Source organism: Tenrec ecaudatus, chromosome 10 (assembly GCF_050624435.1).
Source record: "Tenrec ecaudatus isolate mTenEca1 chromosome 10, mTenEca1.hap1, whole genome shotgun sequence".
In the NCBI taxonomy this organism is placed as follows: domain Eukaryota; kingdom Metazoa; phylum Chordata; class Mammalia; order Afrosoricida; family Tenrecidae; genus Tenrec; species Tenrec ecaudatus.
Genome location: NC_134539.1, coordinates 118977453 through 118992863, shown reverse-complemented (window position 1 = coordinate 118992863; position 15411 = coordinate 118977453). Strand labels below are relative to the sequence as shown.

Below are 15411 nucleotides of genomic sequence, written 5' to 3'. Positions count from 1 at the left end.
CCATGTGTGCCTGAGTAGAATTGTGCTGCGTACGAATGAGTTCTGAAGAGTTATGATCCTTCAGAGTGGATTGACGGCCCTGTTTCTGAGGTGCATATCTGGGTAGATTCAAACCACCAACCTTGTGGTTAGTAGCCAAGCACTCAAATGTCTGTGCACCCAGGGACTCTAGGAGTGTGTAGAGCAAGTACTATGTAAGTGTTGTCAAGTGCATTGCCTACCGAGCTCCCTGGCCCTTCTAGCCCCCAGGGTCTGGTGAGGGGCATGGAGATAAAGCTGGAAGATCTCTAGGTTCTGCTTATGAAACTGAATTTCCTAGCTCTGATTGATGAGACCTGACCTGAGGACCCCAGACTTATCCCTCTACCCACAGGCCCCTCTGGGTTCCAGGCCCTCTGTGGCCTTGTTCTGAGACCTGGAACTAGAACTGAACACACGACATAACCCACCCTTGAACTCTGGAATTACTCAGTCTGAGACCGTGTCCCACCCGGCCACTGTGCTCATCTCTCAAAATCCAAACGCCCTGCCATCCAGTCATCGTGACCCTTGAGGAGGACAGGCTAGAGAGACCCCTGGGTGCCCCAGACCGTAACTCTACTGGGTAGAAAGGCCCCACTTTCTCCTGAACCGCTCACCTGCAGGGTCGCAGCCCAGGGCAAAACCACTCTGCCCTCAGGGCTCCTTCCCCTACAAAAACAGTACCCCCAAATCACTGCCATTGAGCTGATTCTAACTCATGGAACCCCGGTAGGAGGCCTAGAGCTGCCCCTGTGGGTTTCTGAGTCATCTCCTCCCAGAGTGACTGACCGGTGGCTGCAGACTGCTGACCATGCACTTAACAGACCAACATGTCACCACCACCACCAGAGCTGCCCATCCACACCTGAAGATGGTTTCTAGCAAAGGGGTGAATTATCCCCCACTGGGGATAAAACGCAGGTTCCTCCCCGAGATGCTGGCTCTCTGCGCTCCCTGCGCCCAGCCTCCCAAAGGTGCAGGAGGAAATCGCTGAGGCATCGCTCCCGGCTTCCCCTGGCGCTCTCACTTCCCATATTTCAGCCGCTATCTTGCCACCGGGATCATTTCTCAACAATCCCTCGCCCGGGAGCCTCACAAGCCCAGGCAGGGCAGCTCGGCTCCTACCGCAGCTCCCCACCCCCCCCCCCCAGGAAGATGAAGGTGCTCAAGGCCGCAGTCTCCTTCCTCATCATCTTCCTCACCCTCACCTCCACCACCCAGGCCAAGGCTGAGTCGTCATCACGTGAGTCTAGTGCCTCGGCTCCCTTCCCCTTATCTCCTGTTTGGTGACAGGCGGGAGTGGGTCCATGGGGGTGCACAGAGGGACTCCAGAAGGTCTGGGGCAGCGGTTCTCAACCTTCCTCACGCCGCGACCCTCTCACACAGCTCCTCATGTGGTGGGGATGCCCCCTACCAACCATCACATTATTTTCGTTGCTACTTCATCACTGTCATTTTGCTACTGTGATGAACCAGGTGACCCTGTGAAAGGGTCGTTCAACCGCCAATGGGGTCGGGACCCACAAGTTGAGAACCACTGGTGGGGGATCTTGCTCACCTGGCTTACTCCTCCTCCTCCCAGGGCCTTCCAGTCTGCCTCTTGGCTCTCTCAACTCCTCTTCCGTCTCTAAGCAAATGAGTGACCGCCGCATTTGAGGGGCACTATGCATAAGAGACAAGGACAGTGTTTGGTGGCCCGTTACCCTAGACTCCTGAGAGCTGAGCCCAGGTCCCTGGCAGGGTCACCCCCTGCTTAATCCCGGGGCTGGGAGTTAGACTGAGGCCACTTCTTTCCAGTATATTTCTGGAGGGTGCTACCTTTACAGCGGGGGAGTTTTCCAAACAACTCAGCCCGTTTCTCATCCTTCTGTGTTCTGGCTTTCCTTTCCAGAACCTGCCCACGTGCACCCGTGCACGCACGCACACACACACGCACACATACACACACGCGCGCACACACACGCACGCACACACACACGCACACATACACACATGCGCGCGCACACGCGCGCACACACACGCACGCACACACACACACACACCAGCGCACAGCAGCCCAGAGCAGAACTGCTCTCTAAGGCTTCCTTGACTGTGATCTTAGAAGAAGCAGATCCCCAGGGCACTTTTCACAGACTGCTTGGTGGGGTCAAACCACCAACCTTTAGGTTAGCTGGCCACAAAACCCTGCACAGGCTCATGGGGAGAGGGGGAAGACACAGCAGGCTGTTACATTTTTAAAAATCTAGCCTAAAAATGACTGGAAGAAAGAGCCCTTGTGGCATAGTGGGTATGTGTTGGGGTACTAACCGCAAGTCAGCTGTTTGAAACTACCTGCAGCTCCTCTGGAGGAAGGTGAGGCTTTCAATTCCTATCAAGAGCTACCATCTGGGAACCCACAGGGCAGTTCTACCCTGTCCTATAAGGTCTCGGGGAATTGGAATCGATTTGACGGCAGTGAGTTTGACTTTTTTGGTTAACATGAATGAAGGAGCCCTAGTAGCAATAGTGGCTTAAGTGTTGGGCTGGTAACCACAAAGTCTGTTGTTCAACACCACCAGCTACTCCCCTGAGGATTTACAATCTCAGAAACCCACAGGAGCAGTTAAGTTCTGTCCTGTAGGGGCACTGTGAGTCCAAGTCAACTCAATAGCAGTGAGTTTAGTTTGTCTGTTTTTGTTTTTGTTTTTAAGTGACTGGGAACGCTCGGAGCTCTTTTGGCAAGTTGTCTGCTAACTAAAATGTCAGGGGTTTGAACTCAGGATCTGCTCACAAGCACGAGGTGGCAGTCTGCCCCTGGAGAGATGGATAGTTTTGGAGACCCAATGGGCCGTTCTACCCCGGCCTCCAGGGTCACTGCGTCGGATTTGACTCAAGAGCCACAGGGAGGGTTGGCTGGTGGGTCGGCTGGCTGGCTGGTTGATTGGTTGGTTGGCTGGCTGGCAGGCTGGTAGGTGGGTGGGCTGGCTGGCGGGCGGGTGGGCTGGCTGCCTGGCGGGCTGAGTAAATGAATGAAGATGCTGGCTGGCTGGCTGAGTAAATGAATGAAGATATGGACAGCTTGATTGCGATCTAAAAGGCCACTTGTCAGCTCAGAAAACTCAAGAGTCAGAGCTCTGCCTTGGTCTTGAGGGCCAGGGAGCCCCACTGCCAGCCTTTGGGGAGGGAGGATGTGTCAGAAGGGGTGTAGAAGCAGGACCAGCCATTCCCTTTTCCCTACAAGCATCTGGCCACTTAAAGACCTTGGAGTCACAGTGGTGGCACATTCTGTCCAGGTAGCTGTGGAGCGTGCTCAGAACCCAGGACTCCACTCTGCAGCCCCCACACGTGCCTGGGTGTGCAGCTCCTCCCGGAAACCCCCTCCCGCTCCTGTGGCTTCAAGTTCAGGGAAGCGCTGTTGTCGCTCCACACACTGCCTGGAAGAGGCGGGACATGTCTGAATGAGCACACCCAGCTAAGCCAATCCAATTGTCATCAAGCCAGTGCCATCTCATGGCAAGCCCATGTGTGTCCGAGAACTGGGGCTGCTCTCTGGGGCTTCACTCTCTCTGACCTTTCAGAAGTAGATCACCAGGGCTTCCCCTCAAGGTGACAACCTTCAGTGCGTGGTTATGCACTTCACTGTCTGCACAGCCAGGACCCCTTCAATCTTGGAACGTAGCTGAAAAATCGCCTGCACCAATGGTTTGTTTTCTTTTTTGTTTTTAACTGTTTAATCCATGGATCCTTTTCCTCAGGCACAATCTCACACTGAGGGCCCACGTGGGAAACAGAAATGGGGACTGAATGGGGTGCCCTACCCAGGACTCATCTCTCTCAAACATAGTAATCCCTCGACAGTCCCTGAAGCACCTGTGTCCCCAGCACCCTAGAGAGCCCTGTTACAAAATACTGAGTCTGTCCAATGGCCAATGGAACAAAGGAGGAAACAAACAGGGGGGTGTTGAGGGGGCACAAGGGGCATCAGAAAGTTGATGGGGGGTGGACGGAACTGTAAGATCATGAGACTTTTCCCATGAATTTTCGGAAGGCCGCTAGTGAAGCTTGTGGTAGGGGCTGGGGTAAGGAGTGGGTTCTCGGGTGGAATTCTCACTTCCCATGTGGGAGACCCCGGTCAGACTCTCTGCTCTCCATCTTCCTCTGGAGGCTTGAGGGTGGCGAGGCCGCTAACCACGTGTCAGCAAGAGCTTCCAGACAAGACGGGCTAGGAAGAAAGTGCGGGTGATCTGCCTCTGAGAACCAGCGGGTGATGGGATCACAACGGTCTGATCTGCAACCGATCATGAAGATAGCGTGAGGCCCGATCGGGAAACATCTGGCCTTCCTTGCACCAGGGGTTGTGGGGAACTGGGGGGGCCACTCCATGGCAGCTAACAAGGGGCCCTGGTCCCCAAACCGGGTTAGAATCAGGGTACCCTCACCCCCAGACCAGTGTCCTTGGGGCTTGTGGGGCATCCTGTCCTCTGCTGCCTGAAGGGCGTAGGCCAATGGGAACAGGGGCAGGGGATGGGGTTAAGGCCCGGGTATACTACCCCTTGGGACGTGTTTCTAGGGCCAGTGGCTTCTTACCCACGTCTTTCCCAGTCGGGCATGCCCCTGCTTCTCCGCCACTGCTCATGGAGTGGTGGGCAAGCAGCGGGGAGCCGTGCTTGCTGCTCCTGCCCCCCTGAGGGGCCTGCTCCAGTGGGTCTCCTGCGAGAGTAGACAGAGGGCGAGGAGCGGACTTGGTTTCTCTCCCCGAGTTCTTCTGCCCCCTACCCTCCTAGGCCCAGCACGAGGGTGTTGCTGTCGGACGAGTGTGTGGATCTGTTTCACACCCGTTTTCTCCCTCTCTCCCCAGGAGGACCTTACCACCCTGCCGAGTGCTGCTTAGCCTTCACTTCCCGTCGCATCCCGCTGTCCTGGCTTTCTGGCTATTATGAGACCACCAGCCAGTGCTCCAAGCCTGGCATTATGTAGGTGGCACCCAGACGCTCCCCTCAGTGGAAAGAGAGCCAGCAGGCACCCCCCCCCCCGGGGTGGGGACTGGGGGAGCATAGAGTGGGTCTCCCCGGGACACCTTGCAGGGGTGACACCGTAGGGAGAGGCAGCGAGGGTTATCTCTGGCCCCTCTGAGAGCCATTGGCTGGAGCAGCATGAGAGGATTTCAGGGGTGGTGGGACACAGAAGCTAGGTGGGTCACCCCTTTCATGGGGACCTGGTCCTGAGCTGTCTCAAACAAAGGGAGGCGGACAGGGAGGGAGAACAGGCTCTCCCCACCCAGAAACCTCCATGGATAATGCTTCTCCCTCATGCCCCACAGCTTCGTCACCAAGAGGGGCCACGCCATCTGTGCCAACCCCAATGATGCCTGGGTCCAGAGCTACGTCAGGGAGCTGGAGGAGAGCTGAGTGACCACACCGCTTCGGAAGAGACCAAGGCATCCCGGCCTCACTCTCAGCTCAAAGCCCCAGCCACTCACTGGGAGCTGTCCTGCCTTGAATTAAAGACCACCCTTACCCATCCCTGCACCCATTCCTGTCTACTGGACTTGCTCATTGCCAGCGAGTGGACCGAGGACCCTGGCTCGGCCTGTGATTTAGCCTCAGTTCTCACACTGCAGAACTTTCTCCAGAGCCTGGTTCCCAGAGTCAGGCCTGAAAGAGGCTCAGTGGAAAGCCCCTTCCCAACCACAGCCGCAGGGACAGACACCACGTTCTCGGGGCTCTTCATTCTAAGCGCTCTGCTAAGCAGCCTGAAGGCGCTCCCTTCCTTATATAAGCCAATGACCAGTGTGCACACGAAGGAGGAGCTTCTGATTTTACAGACAAATCTTCAGAAGGCCTTTTCAGGAGAGTCAAATTCCCTGGTTGTCTTTATCTGTGTTGCTGTCTGGAATAGGAATGATGTGTGCACATAGTTGATCTAATCCTGCTCCCTCCAGGTGTACACACTAGGTTACAGCATATTGTTTTATTCATCATCCGTGTTCCCCAGAAGGTCTAGCAGAAACCCTGGCTCCATATTAGGTCCCATACTCAGGGGATGGATGGATGGATGGATAGCTGGATGGATGGATGGATGGATGGATGGATGGATGGATGGATGGATGAAACAAAACAGAACTGGAGAGACCTTATTCCCAGAAAGGGTTACATGTTAGACTAGTAACCTCAAGTTCACCAATTCAAAGCTGCCCTTTGCTCTACAGGAAAAAGATAAGGCTCTCTGCTCCCACAAAGACTTGGAGCCTCAAAAACTCCAATGGGGCAGTTCTGCTCTATGCTACAGGGTTGCTCTGAGCAGAATCAACTCAATGGCAGTGGGTTTGGTTTTTCAGTTTATGTTCCCAGAACAAGAACTGGGATTTCCAACAATTTCCGATCCATCTGCAGGGCTCAAGAAGGGGCTTCTATTACTCAGAATCCCAGCTTGCCCAGTGCAGACACTAAAGTGATGCTCACCTACCAAGGCCAACCCAAGAGGAGGCCTACATGCTAGAGATACAATTAAGCTTCCTCAGACCCCCTCACCACCACAGATGGGGGTCAAGAGAGTGCCTGCTTCAGGCCAGGCTTTCTAGAGAAACAAAGCTAGTGCCACTCATGTCTGGACCAGAAGGAACTTCACATCCAGAAGCAATCTCGTCTCAAGAAGGCCTCCCAGCCCGTCCAACTCAAGTCCGCAGGTGAGCTGCTAGCTGAGGTCCTCTTCAGACTCACGGAGCTGCACAGAAAGGTGAAACGAGATACAGGAAAATCCCGGGCCAATGGGTGCAGAGTCACACGGATCCAAAGTCAGCAAAAACATGGCCACGCTCAGGTAGCTCTCAGGTCCTCCCCCACCCCCACCGGAGGCAGGCACAGAATCCCAGCACACAGGGAGGTACAGGGGCAGAGAGAGGAGCCCTTTCCAGTGTCTCTCAGGCTCATACAAAAGACCACACCCCTCAGGAGATGTCATCGGGCTCCCTCTTGATTGACAGATTGGGTTCTGCCCCTACCTCACACAGGTACCCTATGGGCACCCTCACTGCCCTCATTAAAAAGCCCATTTCACCACCACTACCTGCCTTGAGCCCACCAGCACTGGTCAATATGTGCTACCCTGTTTCTGAAGAATCAGACCAAGTGGTAGGCACTCTAAGTAGCCGTACCTTTCCTAGTGTGTCCCTGCCTCGCTGTGCTCTCAACGATGCCTCTGAAGCTCGTAGACCCTCGGGAGAAAATGCCCAATCTCTTCTGTCTCCTCTCCGAATGTTGCATTCAGCCTCTCGCGCAAAGGAAAGCCTGGCTCTCCCGAGAAGGGGCCTTCCTCAGCAGCCTCCCTGACCACCGACTGCCTTTTCTCCCTCATCCCTCAAGACGATGGCCCTGACTCTCCACATCTAGGACGGAGCTCATCTCCACGTTGTAATAACCAACCGTTTAAGAGCAAATTTACCCGCGGACAAAGTTCAGGAGGCTAGGGAAGAAGGAGGAACAGAAACAGAAAAGCGAGGGAAGGAGAATGGGCTGAGTCATGGTACATTCCAAGAGTTGCAATGGATGGATTGGAGAAGAATGCGTAAGGACTGTTGTATGTAAAGCTGTGGTCTGTACCCTATTTTATACCTAATTTACAGGGAAAAGTCAAAAAGAAGAAGAAACCTCACCAAGGCCTTGTCAATAGCACAGCATCAAATTGACATCACCGTGATGCCGATGCTAAGTAATAAAAACCAAAGCTGTTAGTGGGTCCCCAGCCCAGTGACAGTGCAGCTGGCTCTGTTATGAAACAAGGCAAGGCACCTGAGCTTTGTCACTCGTAGGCAAAATCTATCATTCGGAGGACTGAGTAAGAATTACTTTTTCTAAAACTGAATTTAACACGTTGAAAAAGTCAACATGGCAAATATAGTTTTTAATAGGAATTATTTTTTACACTCAAAAATGTCACCGCTATCCAGTCAATGCTGATGCGTAGCAAACCCGCTGTGGGTTTCCAAGACAGTTTATGAGAGTAGAAAGCCCAGTCTTTCTCCCTCAGATCTGCTGGTGTTTCACAAACTGCCAACCCTGTGGATCTTAACACAACACCTAACCATTATACCATACTGTTTGATATTAATCAAGTTTCCAGAAAGAAAGTTTACCTGGACTAATGGGCAATCTGACTAGATAATGGGGTTTCTTATTTGTTTACCCATCAATGGGGCTCAAAATGAAACCTGGTGGACCCCTAGTAACTCTATATAGGGTTTCTGAGACTAACTCTTTACCAGAGCCGACAACCTCATCTTTCTCCAAAGGAGGGGCTGGTGGGTTTGAATCATCAACCTTGTGGCTAGCAGCCCAATATCTAACCACTGGGACTCCTTAAGAGGGTTTGTGTTAGTCTGGGTTGACCAGAAAAACAAATTCATAGACACCCCTATGTGTATAAGAAAGAGCTTTATATACAAGAGCAACTGAATATTGAGAAGACATCCCAGCCCAGTCCAGATCAAGCCCATAAGCCTGATCCCAATCTATAAATTCCTGTTCAGACTCACGAAGCACATACAATGATGCCAAATGCAGGAAGATTACAGGCCAGTGGGTGGAAAGTCTTATGGATCTAGTGGTGGTAGAAACGTCTCAACACTGGCGTGAGTCTCTACATGGCTCCTCAGCTCCAGGGTTCTAGCGTAGCTCCGTGTGTCTTGTCCACAGGAATGTCTCACAGGGAGTGAGTGAGTGTCCCGCCTCCAGCAAGCTATTTATCTCCTTAGCGCCTCCAAATGAGGTCAGCAAGCTGCCACCTGATTGGCAGGCTAAACTCTACCCCTTCCACTCTTAATAGTCTCAAATTAACACCAGATTAGGTAACGACGGCAGGGTTCATAACAACCCTCAGCCTCTGGGGTATTGGTGGGCAAGAGGCTTGCTGGCATAGGGTCCTAAGCAGTCTGAAGAGAAAAGACCCAGGGGACCAACTCATTTGGGAACCAAATCCTGAGAAGCAGAAGTTGGAGCTAGTAAGACCCAGAAGCAGTTGCCCAAGCACTTTGATGGCTCCAGCTCTGTTGGTCTTACAGTCAGGGCTGGATAACCTGTACAGGCAGCTAGGAGAAAACAGCACAGCACACCAAACTCAAACTAGTCAAGAGTCCAATGTCCAAAGAGACTCAACAAATAAACCACTCAGAGACCTAAGGGACATTCACCTTGCCTCTTCAGAGCACTGTGACATAAAGAATGTGAGACACTAGGCTCATGCTCTCCCCAATCCCACTAAGCCTCCCAAAGACTAATCCCATTGAGTACATTGGGACCTCTCAAGTGTCTCTCCCAATGGAGACAGTGGCAGGGACGTCACCAGGTGTCACCAGATGATGTGCTCAAATGAATCTGGGTCTCAGGAACACCTACCTGTGGGATTATAATAAGACTTTTCCCCAGCTTTGTCTCCCCCAAAGATATGCCCAACATTAGAGACTGTTTGCCAGCACACAGTGGGAGGTCAGATGCTTAGAGATATTCTCCCTGAAGGCATCTGGTCCACTGTAGGAGGGGTTTACACCCTACTGATAATGGTTTCCATGGAGATCCAGAGAACAGATCAAACCTGCACAGTGACATCCAAAGTTAGCCTCCATTCTGAATCTAGGATCCGCCCACCTTGTCACATGTATACCCCCAATCCCTCCCCTTCCTATTACATGTATACCCCCAAATAATCCCCCTCCCATTACTGGATTGCCTATAGCACAACCCCTTCCTGGGATGTATGTCTTTACCTGTAATTAGGGGGCTTGCATATCCCTGAAAGATATATAAGCCTTAGTTAGCAATAAATCTCTCTCTCTCTCTCTCTCTCTCTCTCTCTCTCTCTCTCTCTCTCTCTCTCTCTCTCTCTCTCTCCTGCCCTGTACCACCAAGGGGAGCTGAGGTGAGCATGCTACCATGAAATGTGTCTGACTCCATTATTTCAATCTCTCTTCTATTTCTCCTTATTCTCTGTGATTTTATTATAATTTTTATATATCTCAACCATACAATTGCACCTGTCGAGCCCACAATTGTGGGGGGCTGGCCTTCCCCCACACCTACTCACATGGCCTTTGGCAATTTGTGCCACCTCTAAAGCCCCGGGAAGGGTCCCTGGTGGCAGAGTGGGTCATGCAGTGGGCAGCTAACCCAGGTCAGCAGTCTGAAACCATGAGCTTCCCTGAGGAAGAAAGACAAAGCGTTCGACTCCCATAAAGAGTTCATCTTGAAAACGCCCAGGGACAGTTCGACCCTCCCCTAGAGGGTCTCTAGGAGTCAGAATTGACTCCACGGCAGCGACTTCTGGAAACCTCAGGAAGGGTCCGGGGTGGTGACACGAATGGTGGCACCAACCACTGCCCTGAAGGTTGATGGTTCAAGCTCAGCCCGTGGTGCCACAGAAAAAAGGTCTTGCTACCTGCTTCCCTACAAGCCCAGCCAAGAGAAGTCTGCAGAGCGGGTCTGCTCTGCGACATAGGGGCTGCAGCGGGCAGGAATCAACGCAACAGCAGCTAACAGCAGCAACAGTTATTGCCTTGTCAGCAATACCGTGGCCGCCGCCTCTCCTCCATGGGGCCATGGTGAGTGCTCCATCCAGCAGGGCATGCAAAGCGGCTGGCACACAGCACCCATTCTCCTTAACTCACACCCATGAATTCACCTCTGAGCCAAGCCCCACCCCCACACCTACCACAGGACACTCAGGACAGCCTTCTCCAAGGGCGGTCCTTTCTCCCCCTTTATCAGCCCCCAAAGGGTCAGGGTTCAGACAGCTGGGCAATTGGAGAACAGACCAGAGGCAAGGAAGACATCCCTGAAGGTCTGGCCCAACTAGCAGGATGAAGGTCTCCGTGACTGCCCTCCTCCTCCTCATCTTCACGTTCACCATGATCTCTGCTTTTCAGAGCCAGCCACGTGAGTCCATGTATCCACATGAGAGACTAAGGGGAAGGCAAGGCCCGAGGATGGGGAAGCAGTGAGTGCTCCGGGAGAGGGGGGCAAAATGAGTTCGGGGAAGCAGGTGCAGGGAGCCCTTCACGTTTAAGTCAGCAATGGGAGTCGGAAGCTAGACATCCTTTCTTCTCAGGGGCTGGCATGAGTTGCTGGGACAATCATGCAGCCAAAAGGAGTCCCACTGGGGCAGCCAAGAGGGCCTTTGGGGGGATCCATGGCCCCCTTCTCCATCCAACAGCCTAGAGTGAAATAATCTATAGCAAAGGTCCCACACTGACTAGACTTACCACCCCTTTTTAAGAAAAAAATTACTCAGCACTCTCCCTTTAAGCCGCCCCCCCCCAACTCCAGTAATTAAAACTGTTTCATGAAAACAGGATAAAGTGTAGGTATCTGCTTTTTCAGCCCTTGTGGATCATTTCCAGGCCCATCAGGGGCAGTATTGCCCACTTTGGGAAACACTGGTCTACAGGGGAGAGGAAAGAGATTGAACGACTCTGGAACTTGGGCAAGAGAGGTGCCTGGGAGTTCTCAGTGGGTTTTGTATTGTCTACTCTCTACCCCCTACCTCTGCAACCGTTTATAAAGCCTGTAGGACCAGGATGCTGAGCCCTTCCCACAGCCGCCTTCTCAAGGCTCCCCTGCCACCCAGTCAGTGCTGACTCACAACAATCCCACTGTGGCTTTCTGAGACTGAAACTATTTAGGGGAATAAGAAGCCCAGTCTTTCTCCCAAGGAGTTGCTGGTGGTTTCAAACTGCCAACTATTCGGCTCACAGCCCAATGCATAACCACTGCACCACCAGGGCTCCATGCCCATCTTAGGCTGCCCTTCGCCTTCTTTCCTCCCTTCAAACTACCCTTGGCATGTAGTCTGCCCCGTTCTGCCTGAATAAACATGCAGGAAGCAAGGTCCCGTGTTCCAAGGCTGAGCAGATCATGTGATCTGCTCACATACCCTCTGGCTGACCCTGATCTTTGTACACTTGGCTTTGAGACCCAGGGCGGTGAACATGACTTAGGGAGGGGCTGTGTGCACAGGTGCTTTGGAGGGTGGGGGGAGAACCAATGCCCTTTGGGAAGATCAACTGGGCTAGTGCCTTGGGTCCCGATTTTAAGTAAGAGAAAATCCGCCCACCCAAAGCATGGAGCAGCCAATGGTGCTCATGGGATGTCTCAAGGGTGCCCCCAGCTGGAGGCAAAGGGTCCACGGTATCACCCACCAATCAGCAGTCAAAGAACCGCAAGGGCAGCACAGCATTATAGACAACCCAGCCCCGCATCCCATCCGGCATCCCATCGGCATCCCATCCGCATCCGGGTGAAAACCCAGGGAAAGGGAAGCAGAGCCTTTCCAGAGAAAAAAGAGGAGGCGCCACCTCTCCCATGTGTTCCTACTAGAAAGCGCGTGGGCTGAGCCTGGGCTTTGAGGTAACGACGTTACCAGCATATTCTCAGTCAAGTCTCCCCAGGCTCCTGTGCCGGAGCATCTTTGTCTCATTTGTCAGATGAGGACATGGAAACCTGGAGGGAGATGGAGCCATGTGCATGTGACTGGAATCCTTCCATCTGATCCCACAGCTTCCTCCTGCCCCACCTTCTCACCCTCCTCCTGACCCCGCCCTCTCTCACTCCCCTAGGAAAACCCAAACCTCAGGAGGTGGGATGACCTGGCCCTGTCCTCTCCCCAGTGTCCCTCCCTCCCCTGCCACCCCTGCCTTCTTCCCTTCTAGCCAGCCTCAGCTGCTCGGGGCTCCAGACCCGAGCTCCAGGCCTTTGAATATTTCTTCCAAGCCCTGCAACTCGTCTGGCTCCTTCAAGCACCAGTTCCAGGACCACCTGTCTGGAGGTTTCTTCCTCAAGCTTCCCAGCGGGGGGTCTCGGGGCCCCTCATCCTGTTTCCATTCAGTCTATCCCATAGCCATTGTGGACCAAGTGCTACTGCTGAGACCTTGTCTCCCGTTCTCTTTTGACTTTCAATCACCTGAAGCCCCTCAAGGACACGGACTGGGTCTCCCTTGGGTTTCTATTTCCCTGGAGTGGGGGGGGTGGGGGGTGGGGTGTTGGGAATACAGTTCTGTGCATGCCTGCCAACGGAAGGGATGGATAAGCAAAAGTGTGGGCCGACGGCCTCCTGGCTCGCAGCGAATGTGAATAACCGAGTCATTGGTCCTTGATGAAACTCGAGGCTTACCCCATCAAACGACAGTCTGTCCCTCCGGACATGACCGAGCTGTCAGAGGAAGGGGACACACGGGCTCCCTCTCTGCCTCCTTGGCTACATTTCCTTTGTGTTTCCCTCAGGAATTCCTGAGTCGGCCAACCCCCCACCCTCCTGCTGCCTGAAGCATACTGAGAAAGTGTTGCCCAGGAGACTGGTGGTGGGATACATAAAGGCCCTCAGCTGTCCCATGCCAGCAATCATGTAAGCACATCCCTGCCCACATGCCTGTGAAGAGGGGAGGGGAGCCCTGGAGGGAGGAGTGGGTGGCTCAGAACCCAGAGGTCTTCGTGCTAGATGTGGCAGGGGAGTGACAGAGTGACAGTCTTTGAACCTCGGGGGCTGGGTTTTAGCCCGAGTTTGTCACTTACAGCTGCAGAGCCCCTAACACACTAAATGGTGTCCATAATGAAGCCCAAGCCTGAAGAGGTGAGGCTGAGTGGGGAAAGAGGGGAGGGGTCGTGGCAAGGTCTACAGGCCAGAGAGGAAGACCTTCAGAGAGGACCCAGACCGCGAAGGTCAAGGGGAGCTGTAGCCATATAAGATGTGTACCCGACGGGAGCAAGAGTTTGGGGCAAATGGACCCCAGGCTTCTTGTGGCCCATGGTAGTGTAATTCTGCCTCCACAGCTTCATCACCAAAAAGAACCGAGAGATCTGCGCCAACCCCAGTGACAAATGGGTCCAAGAGTACATCCAGAATTCCAACCTACCTATGCTGCCCCCCAGGAGCCTGGCCTGACCGACATCACTAGGCCAGGGGAGCATCAGCCTTAGCTCCCCAGCTCTCCGTTAAGAGCAGGCCTCAGCAGAAACCTGGGAGAGGGGAAGACATGTGTGGCCCTACGAAAACATGGGCCGCCTTGTGGTTCATTCAAAGAAACAGATCTGTGGTTTTTCTTTTTAAAAAGCCAATAAACTATTTTTGAATACTTTCTCAATCTCCGGAGGAAATGCCAAAGGTAGCAGGGAGCCGAGGGGCAGGGTACACACTCTTAAAGGTGCACAAAGACATCTTAGGCATCTTTCTGCTCTCCACTCGCCCACCACAGTAGCCCAGCAAACCAAAGACCAAACTCCCCCCCATCCTGTCAATACTGACTCATCACGACCCTTTAGGATCGGGTCGAGCTACTCCTGTGTGATTCCAAGATGGTGACTCTTCACTGGAGTAGAAAGCCTCGTCTTTCTCCCTCGGAGCTGCGGGTGGCTTTGAACGGCCACCCTTGGGGATCAGAGCCCCTCACATAACCACTCCTCCACCAGGGCTCCCTTTCAGCAGTCTGCTGCCATTTTGAATAGGCAAACAGCCGACCTCTCTCTGGCCCCTGGGTCTTTATCCACAGAGCTCTTGACACTTCCTTCCCACCGTATCCCTTTTCCGGTTCTACTTCTCTTCCCGTTCCCCTTCTCTCTACTAGGGTCAATCTCAGAGCTTGCCCCCAGGGATTACCCAGAAGCGGCACAGCGTTTTCTTAGCAGGCCAGTCTGGGAGTGAGGCTGCCAGCATGCAGATGTCGGTCATTAGTGTGTCTGTTGCTGAGGCTCTGTCTGCTACACCCTGCTAGTAGGTCTTCCTCGGGGTGGCATGGGTACAGCGAGGGCACAGAACAAAGGGAGAGCTGGTGCTCCCAGCTGCCACACTCCGCCTGGCAGGGCAGGAAAGAGGCGCTGGACAAGCTAGCGTTGCCCCCCAGGCCAAAACTCAAACCCCCAGGTTCCTGACTTCCTGCTCCGCCTCTGCTAGGGTGGAAGACTTTCCACTCTGTTTCTCAGGGCTTCTCCACACTGACCTGAGAGTAGCCAAGGTGGGGAGCTTGAGGGCTTCCCTGACACCAAGGCCAGCCACACATGCTCCATCGCGCCTCTCTCCACCCAGCTGTCTCTAGCTCAACAGCTGGGAGTCCCTTCAGACCAAGCAACATTCCCAGGAATGCTGTCATCAAGGCAGGGCACCTGTGAGAACTCTGTGATTAAGAGGAAAGAGGAAATGTGGTGGAATGCTCCTTCTGAAACTGGCTGTTGAGTGGCTTGGCCTTTGGCAAAGCGGCTGTGACTGCCCCCAGTGACCGCACTGCTAATACACCCCACGCCCACGGTCGTCCAGTTGGTCCCAATTCCCAGTGACCTTACAGGACAGAGTCCATCTGCCCCCGGGGGCATGTCCAAGGCTGTACATGTTTACAAAAGCAGACCGCCTCCTGTTTCTCCCGCAGAAGGGCACCTGGCA

The 15411-nt window shown here is 53.6% G+C and overlaps 2 protein-coding genes across 2 annotated transcripts; both read left to right on the top strand.

The window, feature by feature from the left end:
* Positions 1–1120: 1120 nt before the first annotated feature.
* Positions 1121–5487, top strand: CCL14 (C-C motif chemokine ligand 14). The gene is made up of 3 exons (XM_075559259.1): positions 1121–1264; positions 4859–4973; positions 5321–5487. Exons 1-3 carry the CDS (start codon positions 1177–1179, stop codon positions 5406–5408), a joined length of 291 nt encoding a protein of 96 aa, XP_075415374.1. The 5' UTR covers positions 1121–1176; the 3' UTR covers positions 5409–5487.
* A 5359-nt stretch (positions 5488–10846) lies between these two features.
* On the top strand, positions 10847–13923 carry CCL16 (C-C motif chemokine ligand 16). Its single transcript, XM_075559625.1, has 3 exons — positions 10847–10922; positions 13266–13386; positions 13812–13923. The coding sequence occupies exons 1-3, from the start codon at positions 10847–10849 to the stop codon at positions 13921–13923; spliced, it is 309 nt and encodes a 102-aa protein (XP_075415740.1).
* Positions 13924–15411: the final 1488 nt, after the last annotated feature.

Bases quoted from the DNA above. Each gene is read 5' to 3' on its own strand.
- CCL16 (XM_075559625.1), top strand. From the start codon at position 10,847: ATGAAGGTCTCCGTGACTGCCCTCCTCCTCCTCATCTTCACGTTCACC. The intron at 10,923-13,265 runs GTGAGTCCATGT...TGTTTCCCTCAG, and splicing joins TGCTTTTCAGAGCCAGCCAC to GAATTCCTGAGTCGGCCAAC. The intron at 13,387-13,811 runs GTAAGCACATCC...CTGCCTCCACAG, and splicing joins TGTCCCATGCCAGCAATCAT to CTTCATCACCAAAAAGAACC.
- CCL14 (XM_075559259.1), top strand. From the start codon at position 1,177: ATGAAGGTGCTCAAGGCCGCAGTCTCCTTCCTCATCATCTTCCTCACC. The intron at 1,265-4,858 runs GTGAGTCTAGTG...CTCTCTCCCCAG, and splicing joins CAAGGCTGAGTCGTCATCAC to GAGGACCTTACCACCCTGCC. The intron at 4,974-5,320 runs GTAGGTGGCACC...CATGCCCCACAG, and splicing joins TGCTCCAAGCCTGGCATTAT to CTTCGTCACCAAGAGGGGCC.